General features: G+C 33.0%; 1 protein-coding gene across 1 annotated transcript in view; it reads left to right on the top strand.

The window, feature by feature from the left end:
• The first annotated feature begins 1,213 nt into the window (after window positions 1–1,213).
• LOC124360608 (choline transporter-like 2) overlaps window positions 1,214–18,891 on the top strand; it is a 33,351-nt gene continuing 15,673 nt past the window's right edge. Inside the window, exons 1-6 of the mRNA XM_046814362.1 lie at window positions 1,214–1,336; window positions 5,627–5,749; window positions 7,560–7,717; window positions 9,866–10,067; window positions 14,973–15,121; window positions 18,453–18,618. Of these exons, the coding sequence (XP_046670318.1) occupies window positions 1,315–1,336; window positions 5,627–5,749; window positions 7,560–7,717; window positions 9,866–10,067; window positions 14,973–15,121; window positions 18,453–18,618 (820 nt within the window). The 5' untranslated portion in view covers window positions 1,214–1,314. The remainder of the gene's footprint in view (window positions 1,337–5,626; window positions 5,750–7,559; window positions 7,718–9,865; window positions 10,068–14,972; window positions 15,122–18,452; window positions 18,619–18,891) is intronic.

The following is an 18,891-nucleotide window of genomic DNA, read 5'->3' as shown; positions in this document are numbered from 1 at the left end:
AGACATGTTTACACAGAACAGTTGATTACACTTGATAGGCTAATTCAATCAATATTACACAACTTTAGAGACCAAGATGGCATTCTTTGCTACTTTAAAGACCAGTGGGGCGTAGCCCGGAAGGATTTACGAAATAAGAATAGGCCTATGTTCATCCTAGGGACCCTAGCAATCGCCATGTAAAATTTCAGTACAATCGGTTGAGTAGTTTATGCTTGAAAACTAAACTAACAAACAAAGCACTTTCGCATTTACATATAACCTAAAATATTAACGTACGCTCAAAATGGATATGATATAATTATTAGGAACACATTATCGCATCAAATAATAAGGAATAAAATAAAATAAATAAACTAAAGAATTCGGATGATATGTCGAGGAACAACGATGGTATTTTGGCTGCCGTGCTATTGTTTGAAATTAAAGCAAAGATATATGTAAAATAAGGGAGATTATCAGTATTATAAAATAAATTATGAATTGTATGGCGAGTGAATGAATGCCTCCGTCTCCACATGACCGAGACTGAAATGCGTTCGTGATGACTCCGACTAGCAAAACGCTTATACACTATATGCACTATATACACTAAATACTCATGTTGTCAGCTTGTTAAAACATTTTGGGGTAGGTTTTTAGAAAGGAAATATAATATAAAAACTAGTGACAGTGATATGAGTAAATGTGATATATTATTATGAATAGGTGTGTTGTTTCCGATTAATCAATTTGGTCGAATATGTGAACTCATTTTGTAATTATTTCAATTTTAAAATTATTTACATTACCAAGAATATACATGTACAGTAGTCAGTGTTGGGGTTATAGATTTAAATCATAACCCAAATAAAATCAATGTCATTTTACCTTGCTTTATAAGCTTTTGTAACCGAAATATAAAATTGGCTGTTTACTCGAACCGTGGAATTTATGGTGAATTTACTATAACAACAAATTTATCGCTGATTTTGTAAACATAAACAAAAAGTTAATGAAAATATTTTGATGGTGATAATAGTATAAATAACATTAAATTGTTTTGGTGCAATCAAATTGAACTAAGTAGTAAATAATGTACTATTCAAGAGCTTGCACTAATTGAATATATAGGAGTGCAACCTAAAATGGTTCATGGATAATTAATTACGAAGCTTTTCCCGTTACACAAAACGATTAGACATAATACATAGAACATCTGTCAATGTGGCTAACTGGATTGGTTGTTATCAGGGACGGTCGGAGAGCTGATAGCGATGATAGGAGTGAGCTGCTGGCAGTTATCCTCGCAGCCTCTGCTCAGGTAGCAGCACCATGGCACCCCCTACTAAGTACGGTAAGTTCACTTCTCACCCTGCCAGTCAGCAATGTTCATTATAAACAGACTCTATGTAAAGTTTGATAACTGAACTGAGGTTGGCTTTTTGAGCATTTAATATTTCCACAGTACGTTCTCTATTGTTTTATAATATTTTAGACCATTTATACACATGTTTATGTTTCATAATTATTTATTTTTATTTTCACAGAAAATATTGTGAAAGAAAATTATTGTAATGTAATCCACAAATTGCGTAATATCTGTAGATTACAAATTGTAGGTTAAATTAAAAAATGTTTTTATTGGCCGAAGTTTGAAATCACCTATTTAAATGTTTTAGGTGTGAAGCCTAAATTTGGGGGTTACCAAGCTTTATGGTCTTTATTTACATATTTTATTTTATGGAATTCCATTTAATGACTGATTTGTTCATGGAACATTGATTTAATAATCTGTCATTGCGGTAAGGATAAATATCTTTTATTGTCTGCGTTTCTCTTTCTAACACTTTCTCCTTATTCCTTACTATTCAGCATTTACCAACTGTTTGTCTGTCAAGCATTGCTATTTGTTATATAGCCCATTTATACATAACCTAGCTATTTTCTACACATATCGCAGAGTAACGGTGGGAAGGGATGATTCAATGTGAATGTTGGGTTTAGCTCCAGTTAGTGCAGCGTGTGAAATCTGAGCAAAGTGAACTGGAGCTAAACTTAATATTTACATTGAATCAACCGACTATGTTAAGTGTAGAAAATTCGGTTGCTCCAGCGTGCTTAGAGGTCGTGTCTAAAACATCGTAGTGCACTCAATTATATTCTCAATGAGACAATTATAATATCTCTTCACCTAGATTACACTATATCATGTTACCTAGGTGTATATGAATACAATGTAAAGAGTTCATTTTGAGCTTCTTCGTCGCAAACGCTTTTGGATACCTTCAGACAAACATGACTCCAGATTCCAGAAATCAAGCTTATGACAGACAGTGTCAGATTCCAGGCGCTGCTCTAAAGCACGGCGTCCATTGCGTCCGGAACGACCCAGAACGACCAGGTCGACAACCGACCCGGACCACTCCTGCCTTTCTCCGCCCAGTGCGACGGGCCTGGACCACTCATGCTTTTCTCCGCCCAGTGCGACCGGCCCGGACCACTCCTGCCTTTCTCCGCCCAATGCGACCGGCCTGGACCACTCATGCCTTTTTCCGCCCAGGGCGACCGGCCCGGACCACTCCTGCCTTTCTCCGCCCAGTGCGACCGGCCCGGACCACTCCTACCTTTCTCCGCCCAGTTGAGAAAGAAATGTCATGGATTCTGCACTGATAATATTGCCAGTGAGATATCCTACCGAGAATGTAATAAAACATTAACTTCGCATCCGTATTCTCCATTGTGTACTACTCTGGATTTATGTAGTTTAGTTTACAGAGGATTAAGGATTTAGTGACCGAGTCTTCTTTGTTAGTAATTTTCTATAAAACCTTAACATAATACGGCATCTGTTCAAAATTGTAAATGTTTTAATCTCATTCATTGTTTACAAAGAAAGGTTTCAAGATGATGGGGCTTGTAAATGTTTGAAATGCTACTAGTTCATTGATATGGCAGTCATTAAGAGCCTTCGTACCATCTGAGTCACAAACTTAACCGCCACAACTAATAATGCACCTCCCGTTCGAATTCGAAATGTCCAAATATTAAATCAACCATTCTTTCTTTAGCGCCGGACGGAATTGGGATATTGTTTGAAATGAAGTGCTATAAAACATCTAAAAATACTAATGAAGTGAACAACTACAATTAAAATACATTAACATTACTCAGTGTCCGCGTATCAATACAATGATATGATATAGCATAAGAAATGCATTACTACTCTATGCGGTAAATACATTGCTTTATCGCCCTTTATCCAAGTAATAATGGTTAAAGTAATTGCATTTAAATTTGTATTTATTTACAAACAGTTCCCTTTACATTTATATTGGATTCACACACTTAATTATTGTTTGATATTTTAAATTCTTTTGATAGGTATCTTCTCATCTTGACCTCCATCAAAACTAGCGTGGCTGGCGATCGAGTGGTTTCTTAGGGGAAAGTCCTCTATCGACTTTATGAAAACAGGTTGTGTGATCATACAATGTGATGTGACCTCGATTCCTGGTCTATAAATAACAACTATATTACTATACAGTTATTGCCGAAAAATAAATCACCCTACAACCAGGTAAAGATGCGTACCCTTTGAATACTGCGCGCAACCGAGGCGACAGTACCACATTTTTCGTACTATTGGCAATGACATAAGCAATAACAAACTTTTAGTTTTGTTTGATATAACTAGTTGTTACCCAAGACTTCGCACCCAATTTTCACAATCTAAGGTACAGTAAGTACTTAACAAACTACTTACACAAAGTAAGGACTTAATAAGTAGTAGGATACTTACTACTTGTTAAAGGCACTTGTGATGTAATATGATAGAGTTCTATGACATCTTACAAACGTAAGTGGGCATACACCATGTAGATATTATTCATGGTTAAGAGTATCGGAGTTCAACCTGACGTCAGTGACTGACACTGCTCGATTGTGTTAGGTTATTTGTAATAAATGGTGTCCGAAAATTATCCTTGTCTTTTACTTTGTGTACCGGTACGCTTAGATTTAACATTTCATACCTCGAAGGCGCCAAAACACAAGATTTTTTAATCACATTTAAGCCTCAGCGTTAGCTATGCCGGCTTCGAAGTACACTGGTTTTTTTATTAAAGTACAAAGTACATGATTGGACCTCCCGGGATTTGAACCCGTGATCTCTCGGTCAGAGAGCCGAGACTATAAGCATTAGTCTACGGAGGAGGACAAACACAATATGACTTTGCATATAAAATACTCATTAAAATTCTTTGATGCGTTAAAGCAGCTGATGCATTTAATAACACAATATTTTACTAACAGCTGATTTTCACCTATCCTGGTAGTATCGTAAAACATACCCATAATTTATTATTGCCATGTTATACAGTACCTATAACGAAGCTTGTTATACATAGAATTGTTTGAGAGTACATCGTTCTACCTAAATTACTGATAAAAATGTAATTATAAGGCTTTTAGTTGGAAAATCATTATATTAAATGTGTTAATTTTAGTCAAATATTCATAGTTTCCCACATTATAAAGCCAATAAATTATCTCATTCCGGAACCACCGCTCCCCGGATGACACCAGGTCTACATACCTATTTCTGCATATCTGCTTTGTCTACATCCACTGAGCGTCCTTCGGGTTTGCGCCGGATGTAACTCGGCATATTTCGGATCTGTTATCGCCAGACCGCCGGACGCCTTTGCGAGGTGTATTAATTGGCATGGGCGCTTTCAGGCGCCTGGTGCGGCGCCGTTCTTACAAAATCAGGGCGAGATTATAACTTGCTGTATAAGTTAGTGTTACACTGTGTTACTACAGTGAATCGGTACTCTTCTGAAACCATAAGATTATCCTCAGGACTACACACATAAAACGTATAATAAACCGTATATTCAATGTCTTTTTTTCGCAAGTTTTAATTTATATGTTTTAACTCAAAAATTCACAACCCGCCTATGATTTGAGTTGAAGCGTTGACGGTGTTACCTTTTTATTGATGCACTGAACAAATTCTTAAAAAATCCGTTACCAGTTACAGTCCAGGAGCCGAGAGTCAATTTGGATTGTATAAGTACTAAATGTAGTTTTTCTTGATATCAATAGAAAAATTTCCCTGAGAAAAGCATTTATCATCAGCTGCACTAGTTCAGGGACATTTCGAATGGAAGGGTTTTAAAATATTATAAATATGAAATGATATTTTTTTCTAAAATAATAATTTCTTACCTTTAAAGTTGCGACTTTTAATTTGTTTATCTAGTGGTTTGAAGGTGATATAACTGCCTATTATTTATATATCTGATGGTTGGTTTAACTAGAAAAAATATAATCTGAGAAAAAATGATCATTTCATTTTTTTACCCTTATATCTCAACTTCCACCAAAACTAGCATGGCTGATGATCAATTTCTTCCGTAAGGAAAATTCATCTGCCGATTTAAGAAAAAACCATGTTGATTGCTTATATAGTGCAAATTACCTCTCAGCTTCAAGGCTATTATCATCACACTGTATAAATAAATAAAGAGCTGAGTCACACTCTTACTTGACCTTTGTATGACCATATACCCAAATTGTCTGGGTTACATAATTCAGGTACTTTTAAAACTGTAAGTTGCAATCATAATTGTTTATGCTGCAGGGTCTCCACTGAAATATGACCCAGACTTGTGTGGTCCACAGAAACACAGGTCATGTACAGACATTATCTGCTTACTTCTCTTTCTTTTCTTCCTCGCTGCTTGGGCAGGAGTTGCTTCCTTTGGTAAGTGCATATTTTTCTCAGTAGGCATCATAATCATAATTTAATATGTTTGTATAGTTAAAAATCCATTATCAACATGACAATTAAAAATAATATCTATATTTTGAAAAATTACAATTTTATTTCAGTAAATATATTGGTAGATCTCGTGAAGATGAAGTTTGGTGTTTTTTAAGTGCCATAAAAATTACTGTAATTATGTTCTCCATTAGTTGCACAGCATATATTAATCAATACTCTACTTCTCTTCACATACTCGGGACCATGTCCGTGTTTACATTTGCCATTCTTAATGCAGCAAAAAGGCACTCATATGAACTCTTATTGTTTTTCAATATACACAATGTTCTTTATTGACGTGTGAACAAATCTATCCACCCGGTCGAGGAATTTTTGCCTGTGTTTGTGGACAGTCAAAGAGTAATAAAAATATAAAACTATAACAATAAGTACATTTTTCAGTGTGAATATTACATCATCTATCATAAGATCTTTAAAATTTGTATGCTGCAAAAAAGTATGAGGTATTTTGTACTGAATAACTATGTGCCTACATGGTACTAGCATGTGTACCATACACACACATGGAGTGTGTGTATGTACTAGTAGTGTATAGTAGCTTACTTAAAAATGATACGAAATTAACAGCACATAGAGCAGTAGCTGTGCATCATGTACAATCTAGATTAGTACAAAATAGTCATAATCTCAGCAATAGTAAAAAAATAAATGCTATATAATATGAATGACAAAAATAAATAAAATATAAAAAACTTGTCAGTTTATATATAAATTAAAATTAATATGAATTTTAGTTAAAATAACACAAACTGAATTTATTTGTTTTTTAATTATAAAATGTATATTAAATATTAGAATGTGTTTAAATAAACCACGGCAAGAAAATGTATTACAGAAATGGACAAACCAAATTAAATTATCTGCAATGAATTTACAACCCCAATTTATTAATAATGGTGCTGATACCACATGTGTCACTCTCTGTATTCCTAACTCATAATTTCTTTTTTTGTAGTTCTTCCAACAGTATTTCACATGATTCAAGAACAGATTCTTGTAACCTATGGCACATTGCTTCATGAATCTCATCTTGATAAAGGACAGACAATGCACACTTTGGAGCCATTTTTATTGCTGACAAAGCCAGTGGATACATAATATGAATTGGGTGTGTAGAATACTACCAGTCAAGTTACCTGCCTCAGGATACTTGCATCAAGTATTCTGATTGTTGTAGACTAGGAAATCACTTGTTTATATCGGTTGGCTACAAAGGTTGTTGTTCATGTCTGATCAGCACCCATATGAATTGGGTCATTTTTGGTATTTTAGTAAAGCCAATCAGACATGTACAGGAAGGTGGTTCTGAACCTCCAATTGTAACTGATATATTAGCACTCCTGGTTACTGTGATGCATTATGTTGGCTTTTGTACCCATTTTCTAATATCACTCACCCTGTATTTTTAGACTGTACAGGATGTTATGTTCAGTTTTCATATATACATAATTATTTGTTTTATTACAAATGCATGGGTCTTCTAATGAAGACTATACATTAAGAGAAAACCAGAAAAAATAGAAAAAAAATTTCTGGTTTACTTTTTACCAGATGTAATAACCAAATTCATTATTGTGAAAAAGCGTACACAAGAAGAAACAAATGTCCAATTGATAATTCCCCTTCAAACATTTTCAATTAATGTGTTTAACAAATGTTTTCCTAATTGTTATATTTGGATGATAATATAACTTTAATATCTATTTATATTTTACTTTGAATTATCCAGCTTATAGAAATGGAGATCCAAAACGGTTGATATTACCAGTTGACTCATATGGCCATCGTTGTGGTGAACCTGACTTGATCAATCCAAACCTTTTCTTCTTTGATCTCACTGCCTGCTTGAGACCTGATGCTATCTGGAGGGGTTGTTCTACACCTCAGGTGAGATTACATTTGTGATCGATACTATATGAAAAGGGTATCATAATTTTTATTAGCGTGAAGAGACAAAAAAAAGAAAAACAGCTAGTGTTAAAATGATGATGATATTGATTCAGTCAAAGTATTAGATTATAGTAATAATATGTAATCAACGTCCACAATTGTGATTTGTAGAAGTTTAGGCTCAAAGAGGTATCTATCCTCCAAGCAAAGTAATTTTGAAGTAGAACTATGGGAATAGCCTTAAAAACATACATAGAATCGTAAAAATAGTCCAAAGTTGACAGTATTATGTATAAGAACATCAATCATAATAAATTACAATTTAAGACAAATCCATATGGATCCTTTTATGAAGGAGATGTGTGGTATATTGACTCTCATAATTCAGTTGATAAAACATTAGGCCTACTTCCTGAAAGGAAAATCATAACGTGACTAGTGAGAAGCTTATATCATGATGAATGTATTAATTTGATTAGAACAGAGATAATTTCAAATCTTTTGGAGTGGCCATATGTGATATGGTGATGGATGTTATGAGAATAAAGGTACATGAGATTGCTAGTGATATAGGCATCCCAAGTGAATGGGTGCAGTATATTTTGCATCATCATGTGATCATGTAAATGTTATTTATAAGATGAGTGCCACAATTACCCACAGTCAAAAAAAAACCACAAATGTGTGAAGTGTTCCAAGATCAATTTGCATTCTTGATTTCAAGTTTGTTGTTAACAATGAAAGGTTTTTGAAGTTATTAAAAATGTGTCTAGACATTTGCCACCGTTCAGTGATACAAGAAACCTGTAACACTTCAATATCTGCAGTCTAAACTCTTCCTCAGGTGAATAACTATTCTTAAACATAACTACAATCTAGGTAACATGTTGTGTGTAAATTTCAAACACATTCACTAAATCATGCACCTAAAATAACACTAATTATTAAAACTTAACTAAAGAATCAGCTGTGTCTGCACTTTATGAAGCACTAAAGACGTTGCGGCTATTTCAGCATAATTTAGGGGACTTTTGTCATTGTGGAGGAAACTTGAAACCAATGCTACACACCTGAAAACAAAGTACAGACCAAACAATAGGTTGCCAGAGGAGAGGTTGCATAAAGGCAATGACTGTTTCTTCAGCCAGGATGGTTATGGGAATTGATTTTTTAGGAGTTCATTGGAATAACCATCATTGACTACTTGCTTGGAAATGGTAGAACAGTTACAGTTGCATATTATAAATTATTATTGGATCAACTAAAAGATAAGTTACAAGAAAAACTTCCACTACTAACCTACAAAAAGTTATTTCTTAACATGACAACTCACCAGCTAATTTCTTTGGAATTGTATCCGCAAATTTAATGGTAAGGTTCCAACTCGTACATCTGCCTATTCCAAATTTGGCTCCCTCATGTCTACCATGATACGAAAAAGAGGCCAACTGGGAAGAGATTTTATTTAAATAAGTATATAATTGCTGAAACCAATGCCTAATTTGTGAAATTAGACCAATCTTACTGCTCAGATGGAGCAAACAAACTAGCATTGGAAGAAGTGCATAAGTGATTTTATGTATAAATAATATATTGGTCGTTCTACTTCTTAATGGGTTTGGAAGAATTCTAGCTGAAGAGAGATTATGACAATCAATCAGTAACATATATATGAGCAACAGTGAATCTGTTAGGTAGGTTGTGTATTTCATAAAGAGGTGGAAAAATCGATGCAATGTAAGTTTAATAATACAAGGTATGATATTAAATGAATCACTGTTACAGGTTTGTGTTTCTAAATGTCCAGAAGATGTGTGGATAGCAGAGACTTACTTGTCAGGAGTCTTACAATTCAACATAAGTTTAATAATACAAGGTATGATATTAAATGAATCACTGTTACAGGTTTGTGTTTCTAAATGTCCAGAAGATGTGTGGATAGCAGAGACTTACTTGTCAGGAGTCTTACAATTCAACATAAGTTTAATAATACAAGGTATGATATTAAATGAATCACTGTTACAGGTTTGTGTTTCTAAATGTCCAGAAGATGTGTGGATAGCAGAGACTTACTTGTCAGAAGTCTTACAATTCAACATAAGTTTAATAATACAAGGTATGATATTAAATGAATCACTGTTACAGGTTTGTGTTTCTAAATGTCCGGAAGATGTGTGGATAGCAGAGACTTACTTGTCAGGAGTCTTACAATTCAACATAACCGATGTCCAGAATCATCTCATCTGCTACAATGAAATCATTGTAAAAACTGTTGTTGACAAAAATACACTTCAAGATGTTGTTAACAAGAAAGCTTGTGCCAGTTGGTATGTTCCAAGCCAGTCATGTGAGTATTCTAAAGCAGCAATAATAAGGCAGCAAATAATGTTCATAGAGAAAAAGATATTATAACAAGTCTGGTGTCCTAAACTATTTTTTAGCAGTGCTATTTCCTATGAGAGTTGATTGGAAAGAAACCATTAAGTGCTAACTTGTACGCTTTAAAATAAATAAGTTTTGATCATTCACTTCTTACAAAAATTTACTTACAATATTATATATAGGCCTATATTTTGTTATTAACATATAAATAAAGGAAAAATGTTATTGAGAAAGGAAGAGTGGAGCTGTTATGGTAACATATGACCCGATAGTAAGAGGGAAAGTTTGGAATAAGATAAAATAAGCTTGTTCAGCTCACCTTTAGCAGACATTTGTGAAAGGTAAAATCTTGCACCAAGTAGGTTCCAGGTGTATGCACACTAATAACTGCTCTTAGGAGGAAGAATAGGTCTTAGACATACTGACACAGCACTTGTAAAGATGTTACTGTGTACCACACAAAGCATCGTGTTTGGTACATAAATAAAGCCAATCAAACTTTTTGAACACATTGACCATCATTGCTTGTTATATAAAATTAACCATAATATGCAGGGCAACATTTATAACAATCATGTGCGTTTATTAAAAATATAGATAACAAAACATTTAAAAATAAACATCAAATAAATAGTTGATGTAAATTTAATTTATTACAGCTGGAATTCATGTAATAAACAAGGAAGGTGATAATTTAAGGTTGATGGGACCAATCCTATTTTGGATGACTGAATTTTTAGATATTACAGAGAGTTCAAAGTTGCTTCTAGTTGTGAAATCTAAAAATAAGCAGTGATGTTATGTATGCACATATATGCCTACTGCAAGGGTCAGCGTTCACTATTTATGGCCTTAAATGTAATTAATTCTAAACAGAATCAGAATCTCTTTATTAACATGAACATTGAGAACAGTTATGCGTCAGAATATACATATAATATATGGTAATAATACATGATTGTCATTTATGGTTGATTGAGTTTTAGTCTAAAGTCTGGCTGATCTCTTCGGTGAATTCTTGAACAGTGTAGATAGAATGTTCCAATAACCAAGAATCAAGTTTCCTTCCTCTTCATTGCCTTTCCAGTTAGTTGTTTGAAGGAAGCTGGGAGCTGATTGTAAAGTCGTGGTCCCATTGTTGAGGGTTTCTTGTCATGAAGGGCAGTTCGATGTCTGACTGGCTGTATCAGAGACCCATTTCGGGTATTGTAGCAATGTGGTCGTGCTACCCTGGGAAGTTCACAGAAGAAAGCTAATAGCACAATAATGTATAGATAAGTCTAACTTTGATATGCAATAAATAAAGTTTACAAAATAATTCACACTTCAAAATTAAATAACTTAATAAACAATTTCTAAATTCTTTAATAAAAAAAAAGATTTAGCTGGTATGTACCTAAATTTGTTACTGTAGGTACAATTATTTAAAAAAAATATAAAACAATATATTTTTACAGTAAATATTTCTAACGTACCAAAATTTAGCAAAATATAGGCTCAAACAAAGCTATAATAAGCTGTAAGACAACATACGAGTTATAAACCGTACCAATGATATATCACTAATTTTCAAAATGGCTAGATAAAGACGATCTTTCTGGTATATTTTATGACATCACTGTTGCCAAAACAGCAAAACAAATTTTACTATTTAAATCAGCAATTCTTTCTGTTTGAAATTATATATAAATATTGGTGGTAGTATTGATTTATGTACTATATGAAGTGTCAAAACACATGTGAGTGAGATCGACATTACAATGTCGATTGCCAGTTCTAGGGTTAAAATGAATTCATACCAATACAGTAGAGTCTCGATTATTCAACCTGAATTAGCCACGGCAAGGTCAGATAGCACGGAAGATTATAAAAACAATGTTGAAATTATGTATAGGTCTCTCTATACACGATCCAACCAATCCGCGGACATGTCTGCCGACACTTCCGATTCCGGGTCTGTCATTCCCACACACTGCCTAACCTGCCTGACCGCGGACAAGTCAAGAGATGAATGACAGACCCGGAATCAGACGCCTCGACAGACGTGTCCACAGATTGGTCAGATTGTGTATGGGGGCTTTTAATTTAATTTGCACATCAAAATGCACTTAAGGCAAAGTAATAAAACATGTTTTACAATAGGTACATACTCATATACAGTGCAGTGAAGTATGAAACTAAATTTAAGCTTGAAAAAGTAAAAAAAAGTTCTTGATTGTCTTTTGTTTTCCCTCTGTTTGTTGTTTTCTGGCCTCCAAATTACGCAGTCTCCTGAGAAGTAAAACCTCGGTAGACGATGTTTCCTCCAGCTGCTCTGCATACTTTAACGTCACTTCTAAAGCTTAGTGTCCTTCGCTGTGTGAAACTTTCTGTGCACTTTCCTCCAACACCATATCCTCTTCATCGTCTTCTTCTCCGTTTCCGTTTGCCATGTTCACTATTTCTTCATCTACCACATCATATTGTTCATCTTGGGCAATCCACTCCTTCATGTCCTCTTCTCGTTGGCTGTTCCAAGGTTACTTGCCAAATAGGCTCATCCCTCAACTGCACTTTCTGGTGATCCCTGCCATAATGAAAAATCTTTAATTTGGTGCTCTAAAAGAAGATAATGTTTTAGAATATACATACATATTTTTCTTTACTTTTCAAACATATATGTATATTTTCAGTAAAGCCAAAATAGTTACTACCCTTCAAAACTATATAGTTTTTTAGTATAGTTTTATGAGCACTTCTAACTTTGCAATGCATTTTAAAGGTATTAAGAATATTGGATATCTATTAGCAGATTCAGTAATTGAATTCTGAAGAAGAAGGGAGAAATCAAAAGTAGTTACAAGTTTTATAACAAAAACAACAATGATTTCAATAAAACATTGCTGCGTAAAATGTGTACACATCCAAAACTAAAATCCATTCAATTTTTCAAAATGGAAAATAAAACTTGTGTATTGGTAGATCATAATAAAGAGGTTTTGTAGCTTTTGTTTAAAGCATGTGTAAACATCTAGGTAAATTTACAGTTCTTAGGCAGTACTGACTTTGTTGGATATCTTGTCTGATAAGGTTTTGGCAGTTATTAGGTATACACCAGGAACATTATCTTGTCAGCCTTATGATTCCAACATATAGAAATATTTTATGGAATCTATACAATATGTTTTCTTTGTTTTGGATAAAAATTCATTTTTAGACATCTTTCATTCAAAAACCTTGGTCTTGTGTGTGTCCAGATAAAACTAATATTATTAAATCCAAAGCCTGTGGTTGTAATCAAATTTTAGGCATACTTAATGAAAACAACAAAACACATTGTTTTCTGCTAATTGCTGTTCTGACTGCTTTTTCTAAAAAAATAAATTAAAGACAATAAATAAAATCAACAATGTTATGTATTTTTGCTTCATACTAATAATTAAGATAATTAAAAATACGTATTTTTTTGTTATACAGGGTGCGGCAAAATAACCTCCCTATTTTTAAATGCCAATAAAAACCACAGTTTTTTCCAAAAAACAAATTTATTCATTTTAACTTATTCTATGACACGGGAAGTTTTTTCTACTTTCTTTTAAACAGAATATCAGATAAGTGGTGGCCGTGGTTATCAATACATTGTTGCAAGGGAATTCTGAAACGGTCGTGGACTCTCTCGAGCATGGCTTGAGGTATGCGCAGAACTTCCCCCCGTACAGCTTGCTTCAGATCTTGCAGGTTTCTGGGGCAATGTTTGAACACCTCGGCCTTTAAGTAACCCCACATAAAAAAGTCACATGGAGTTAAATCGGGTGATCGCGCTGGCCACACAATGTCCCCTCGCCGAGAAATCAACTGGCCAGGAAACATTTGCCTTAAAATGTTCATTGCTATTCGGGCAGTATGTGCTGTGGCACCGTCCTGCTGGAACCACACATTCTCAAAAGCCCTCTGTTGTAGGGCAGGTTCAAAAAATTCTGCTAGCATGTTGGCATACCCTGTTTGAGTTCACAGTAACAACATTGCCATCCTCTTTAAAAATGTGAAGGCCAATGATTCCACATCGTGATAACGCACACCAAACAGTCACACGTTCACTATGAAGAGGCCTCTCATGGATTTCCTTCGGTTTTTCACTCCACATGGTTTATTTCACATGGTTTTCACTCCAATAGCGAAAAATTCTGTTTATTCACACTTCCAGACAGATGGAAATGCGCTTTGTCACTGAAAAAAACAACAGCGTCTGGTGGGAGACTATCCAAGATTATTTGACACGCTTCCATACGACTCTGCCAATCACGTTGAGACAACTCTTGGACAACAACCATCTTGTAAGGATGGAAATGAAGATCCATGTGTAGAATTCGACGAACATTACGGTCGGACATTCGAAGGGCGGCTGCATGTTTGCGAGCTGATCGTTGAGGAGATGCAAAACTGATTGCCTAACCGCATTAATGTTTTCTGGTGTACGAGCACTACGAGGTCTTCCACCTCGTTTTTTTTCGCAACAGAACCAGTTTCTCTGAAGTTTTTCACCCACAGCACAATAGACTTGCGGTCCGGTACTGAATCACGAGGAGGAATTTGAAACCGCGTTCGGAATTCGCGTTGAGCCATGATAACTGATTCATTGTTACGAATGAACGCTTCGACCGCAAACGTTTTCTGTGCACTCGTCCACACCATCATGATGGCGACTGACGACTGGTGCCTACGGGCGGAGCGTCACTTAAATTTCCCCCTCTCCTGCGTCGGTTGCGGCTATCCCCACCATTCTGAGTGCCTCCCTCTACTCACAATAAAGCAATGAAAATAGGGAGGTTATTTTGCCACACCCTGTACAATGTCAGTGAAAATAATAACTATTTTTTATTGTATTTTTTAGTTTACTTCAGATGCATTCCTAATCTGAAATTTAACTATGAACAATGGATTAATAACTACAAACAAAAATTTGGCTTAAATGTGCCGTTTTCAACTGAGATGTTGAATCAGTCTGCACGTACTATGCAAGCACTCAATGTATTGAATCAGGTTTGTTTTTGCGATTATTTAATTTGTATAGAAATATATATTCTGAAATCATAATTTTGAGCATTTTTTAAAAGTTGTAAGTCCAAAGTTTTTCAAGATGAGCCAACACACAATCACCTACATGCAAGACTTTAGCATCTACTTCCATAAATAATTTGTTAAGAATAGAATATAGTAAGTATAGATATTAATGTAATGAAAATAACTAAAATCCTTTAAATTAAAACTTTTTATTACATACTTGTGTTTCGGTTTTTAACCATCATCAGTGTACATTAACCTCTAAATAAATAAATAAGTAATAAACAATTAGATATACACATGTGGACCTTTTAAACATATGTTAAATTTAAATAATTACAGTATATCAAATTCAAGTAATCTGGCAAATCAAATTTGAGATATTCAAATTCCATTAAACTCTTTCTTCATTTCTTTTGATGTTAACAACATGTACTCAAACATTCCAAAACAAGAAACAATTCAAATCCTAAAAGATAATCTAATAAAATACAGTAAACTAGATATGAATGAAATTGACGATATCTTATCATTGACAAAAGCAACTGTTAATCAAAATTATTTTCAATACAATAAGGACTTTTACAAACAAGAAGATGGGTTGGCAATGGGATCTCCTCTTTCAGGCCTTCTTGCAAATATATATATATATATATATATATATATATATATATATATATATATATATATATATATATATATATATATGCAACATTTAGAAAAGAACAAAATAATGAGTGACACTAATCCATTTAAAGACAAAATAATTTATTGGTTTAGATATGTGGATGATATATTATGTCTTTTCAATGAAGATGAGAACCAGGCAGAACAATTTTTAAATTTCTCAATTCTATATCACCAAAAATTAAGTTTTCTAAAGAAATCCAAAAAGTCAAAATTAACTTTCTTGATATAAGTTTTTCTAATCTTAATGGAAATCACTCATTTGAAATTTATAGAAAAACAACCCAAACAGATCTTCTAATACCATCATCCTCTAACCATCCTTGGAAATACAAATTAGCAGCATTTCACTCAATGGTAAACAGAATGTTAAATATACCAATGAGTGATGAAAATAAAAATAAAAAATTAAAATAATAAAATACCTAGCTGTCAAAAATTAATATCAACCCCAAATTGTTGACAAAATGATTAAGAAGAAAACAAGAAAAATTAATAAAACCAACAAAATACTACCTAATCATAATACTACAGAAATTCATAAATATATATATATGTGTACCATTCAATACTAAATTAAACAAAGCTGTTCGAAAAACCTTTCAAAATTCAAAATTCTCCATCAGTCACCAAACAAGAAATAATACATTTAAACTTATTGAAAACAAAGTGAACCAAAATGATGACAAACAGGAATTATACATACAATCTGGAGTATACAAAATTAACTGTAGTGACTGTGAAAGCTATTATATTGGGCAAACTGGAAGAAATTTTAATAAAAGGTTTAAAGAACACATACAAGCTTTAAAAACAAATAACATGTCTACAATAAAATCAAATTTTGCTGAACACTTATTGGAGACTGACCATAACTACACAAATATTGAAAAGAACATGTAAATTTTAGATATCGAAAGGAAAGGAGAGAAATTAAACACAAAAGAAGAATTACATATTTATCTAAATTATAATAAAGATCGTCATAACATTTTAAATAGTAATCTGAAAAATAAGACAAATCCAATTTTTGAAAAAATTAAAATATTAAATACAGATTACTAATAAGAAAATTACAACTGTGTAATTTAAATTTAACATATGTTTAAAAAGTCCACATGTGTATATCTAATTGTTTATTACTTATTTATTTATTTAGAGGTTAATGTACACTGATGATGGTTAAAAACCAAAACACGTGTATGTAATAAAAAGTTTTAATTTAAAGGGTTTTAGTTATTTTCATTACATTAATATATATAGATAACCCTATAAGTGGAGTTAATAACATAGTAAGTATAGAATATTACATCTTATGATTTACTGAAAAGAAATTTAAATTAAGGGGATCATTTACGGAAAAGGTCACTTTAAAAATGGTTTAATAATTTATTGCTTTACATTTTCTTAACTTTAGAACTTAATCAGCAAAAAAAAATACATTAGATTTCAGATTATATATGTATTATTAATATAAGTTCTCATATGGTAGTACTGTAACGTGTACGTGCAATATTAACACTTTTTGTATTGATGTAAGAATGAAGCCACTAGTATAAAAATGTATAATAAGCTATGTACATTGATATTAAATATTTAAGATAAGTAAATTACCTCATAAAAGGTATATATAATGATCAGTATATTATTGTATATGTATTATCTGTGTCAGGAATTCTTTTAATCAACAGTTTCTAATGCCAGTTTTTCTTTACTCTTTTTTACATTTTGGAGATTATAAGTGAAGTAAGAGTGGATATTTGTTTAACTTATATTATATTGTTTAATATAATAAATGTGGGAAGGAAAAATAAATCTAAGATATCTTTATCAATTTGTTGGCTGAGCTTTAGTGAAGCCTATAATTCCTTGAGCTGGAAAAACTCAATTTCTGATTATCTATCCATGCAATCCCAAAAATGAACTGATGTACATGTGAAAGTATGTATAAAGTTTCATTTTTATTTAGGCAACAGTGAGTTCGATGATGGTGCATATCAATCAATTGCATTTCGCTGAGTGTTGGCGAATATTTTTAAATTGGTTTTATAGATAACCAAAATAGCAACATGAAAATAGTAGAATAAATAAATTTGTAAACAAACTGAGTACAATCATATCTGATTTTAACATGTGATACAGTAACACATGTATCTTATTCATACAGTAAAAAAAAGAATTAAGTGGAAAGAGAAAGTTAAAAGTCAGTGACTAGATTTGATTTCAGCACGCTGTTACATTGTAGCACCCTCAGTACCGCACTAAACTTTTATTATTTCAACACTGCTATGAAAGCTAACTCAATAAACAAAATTTGAACATATCATGTAGCAAGATATCCCAATAAAAATTATCTGCAAACTTTAAATTTTGCATGCAACTTTATTTCTACATAAAGAAGAATAAGTTCCACGAAAATAATGATTTAAGTTCATGTTGGAGTTCTTGGCAGCAAATTGTGCTGCCAGTGGACCTAAAATTTGCCACTATTGGCACTTACACATGCCACTTCTAGAGTTACATACATACATATTTGGCTATGTTATTGTTTGCTACTAGATCATATAATGACTTAAAGGTATTATTAAAAATAAAATTTGTTTGTTTGTTGTTTATATTGTAGGTTGCTCAAGATGTGGTGCATGATCTGGATGCTACATGGCGCTATTTAATAATATTCTGTTTTGCTGCTTTAGTTGTCAGTTTTGTTTATATTATTCTTCTTCGTTTCCTTGCTGGAATAGTTGTCTGGATCTCAATTCTTGCCCTTATTGCATTATTTTCCTCAGGTAAGACTTAATTTGTAAGTACATTTAAATAATTAGAACGTAATGTTAAGAGAAGAATGTAGAACATGTTCAAATTGCAGCCTTTACAAAAGCAAGAAACACATTGCACATAAAATAAAGATTTTGAACTAGGAACCTAACTAAAATGACTACAACATTAATTTATTTTAATTTTTACTGTTTAAATTTATATATTGGAACAGTCACCCCTTCAGTCTTGTTGGTAGTTCAACACTTGTAACACATACAAGATTTTTCTTAATTTAAAATATT

This window comes from Homalodisca vitripennis, chromosome 4, assembly GCF_021130785.1.
Source record: "Homalodisca vitripennis isolate AUS2020 chromosome 4, UT_GWSS_2.1, whole genome shotgun sequence".
NCBI lineage: Eukaryota > Metazoa > Arthropoda > Insecta > Hemiptera > Cicadellidae > Homalodisca > Homalodisca vitripennis.
Note: the sequence above shows the minus strand (reverse complement) of the source record. Positions and strands in the feature narration are given on the sequence as shown.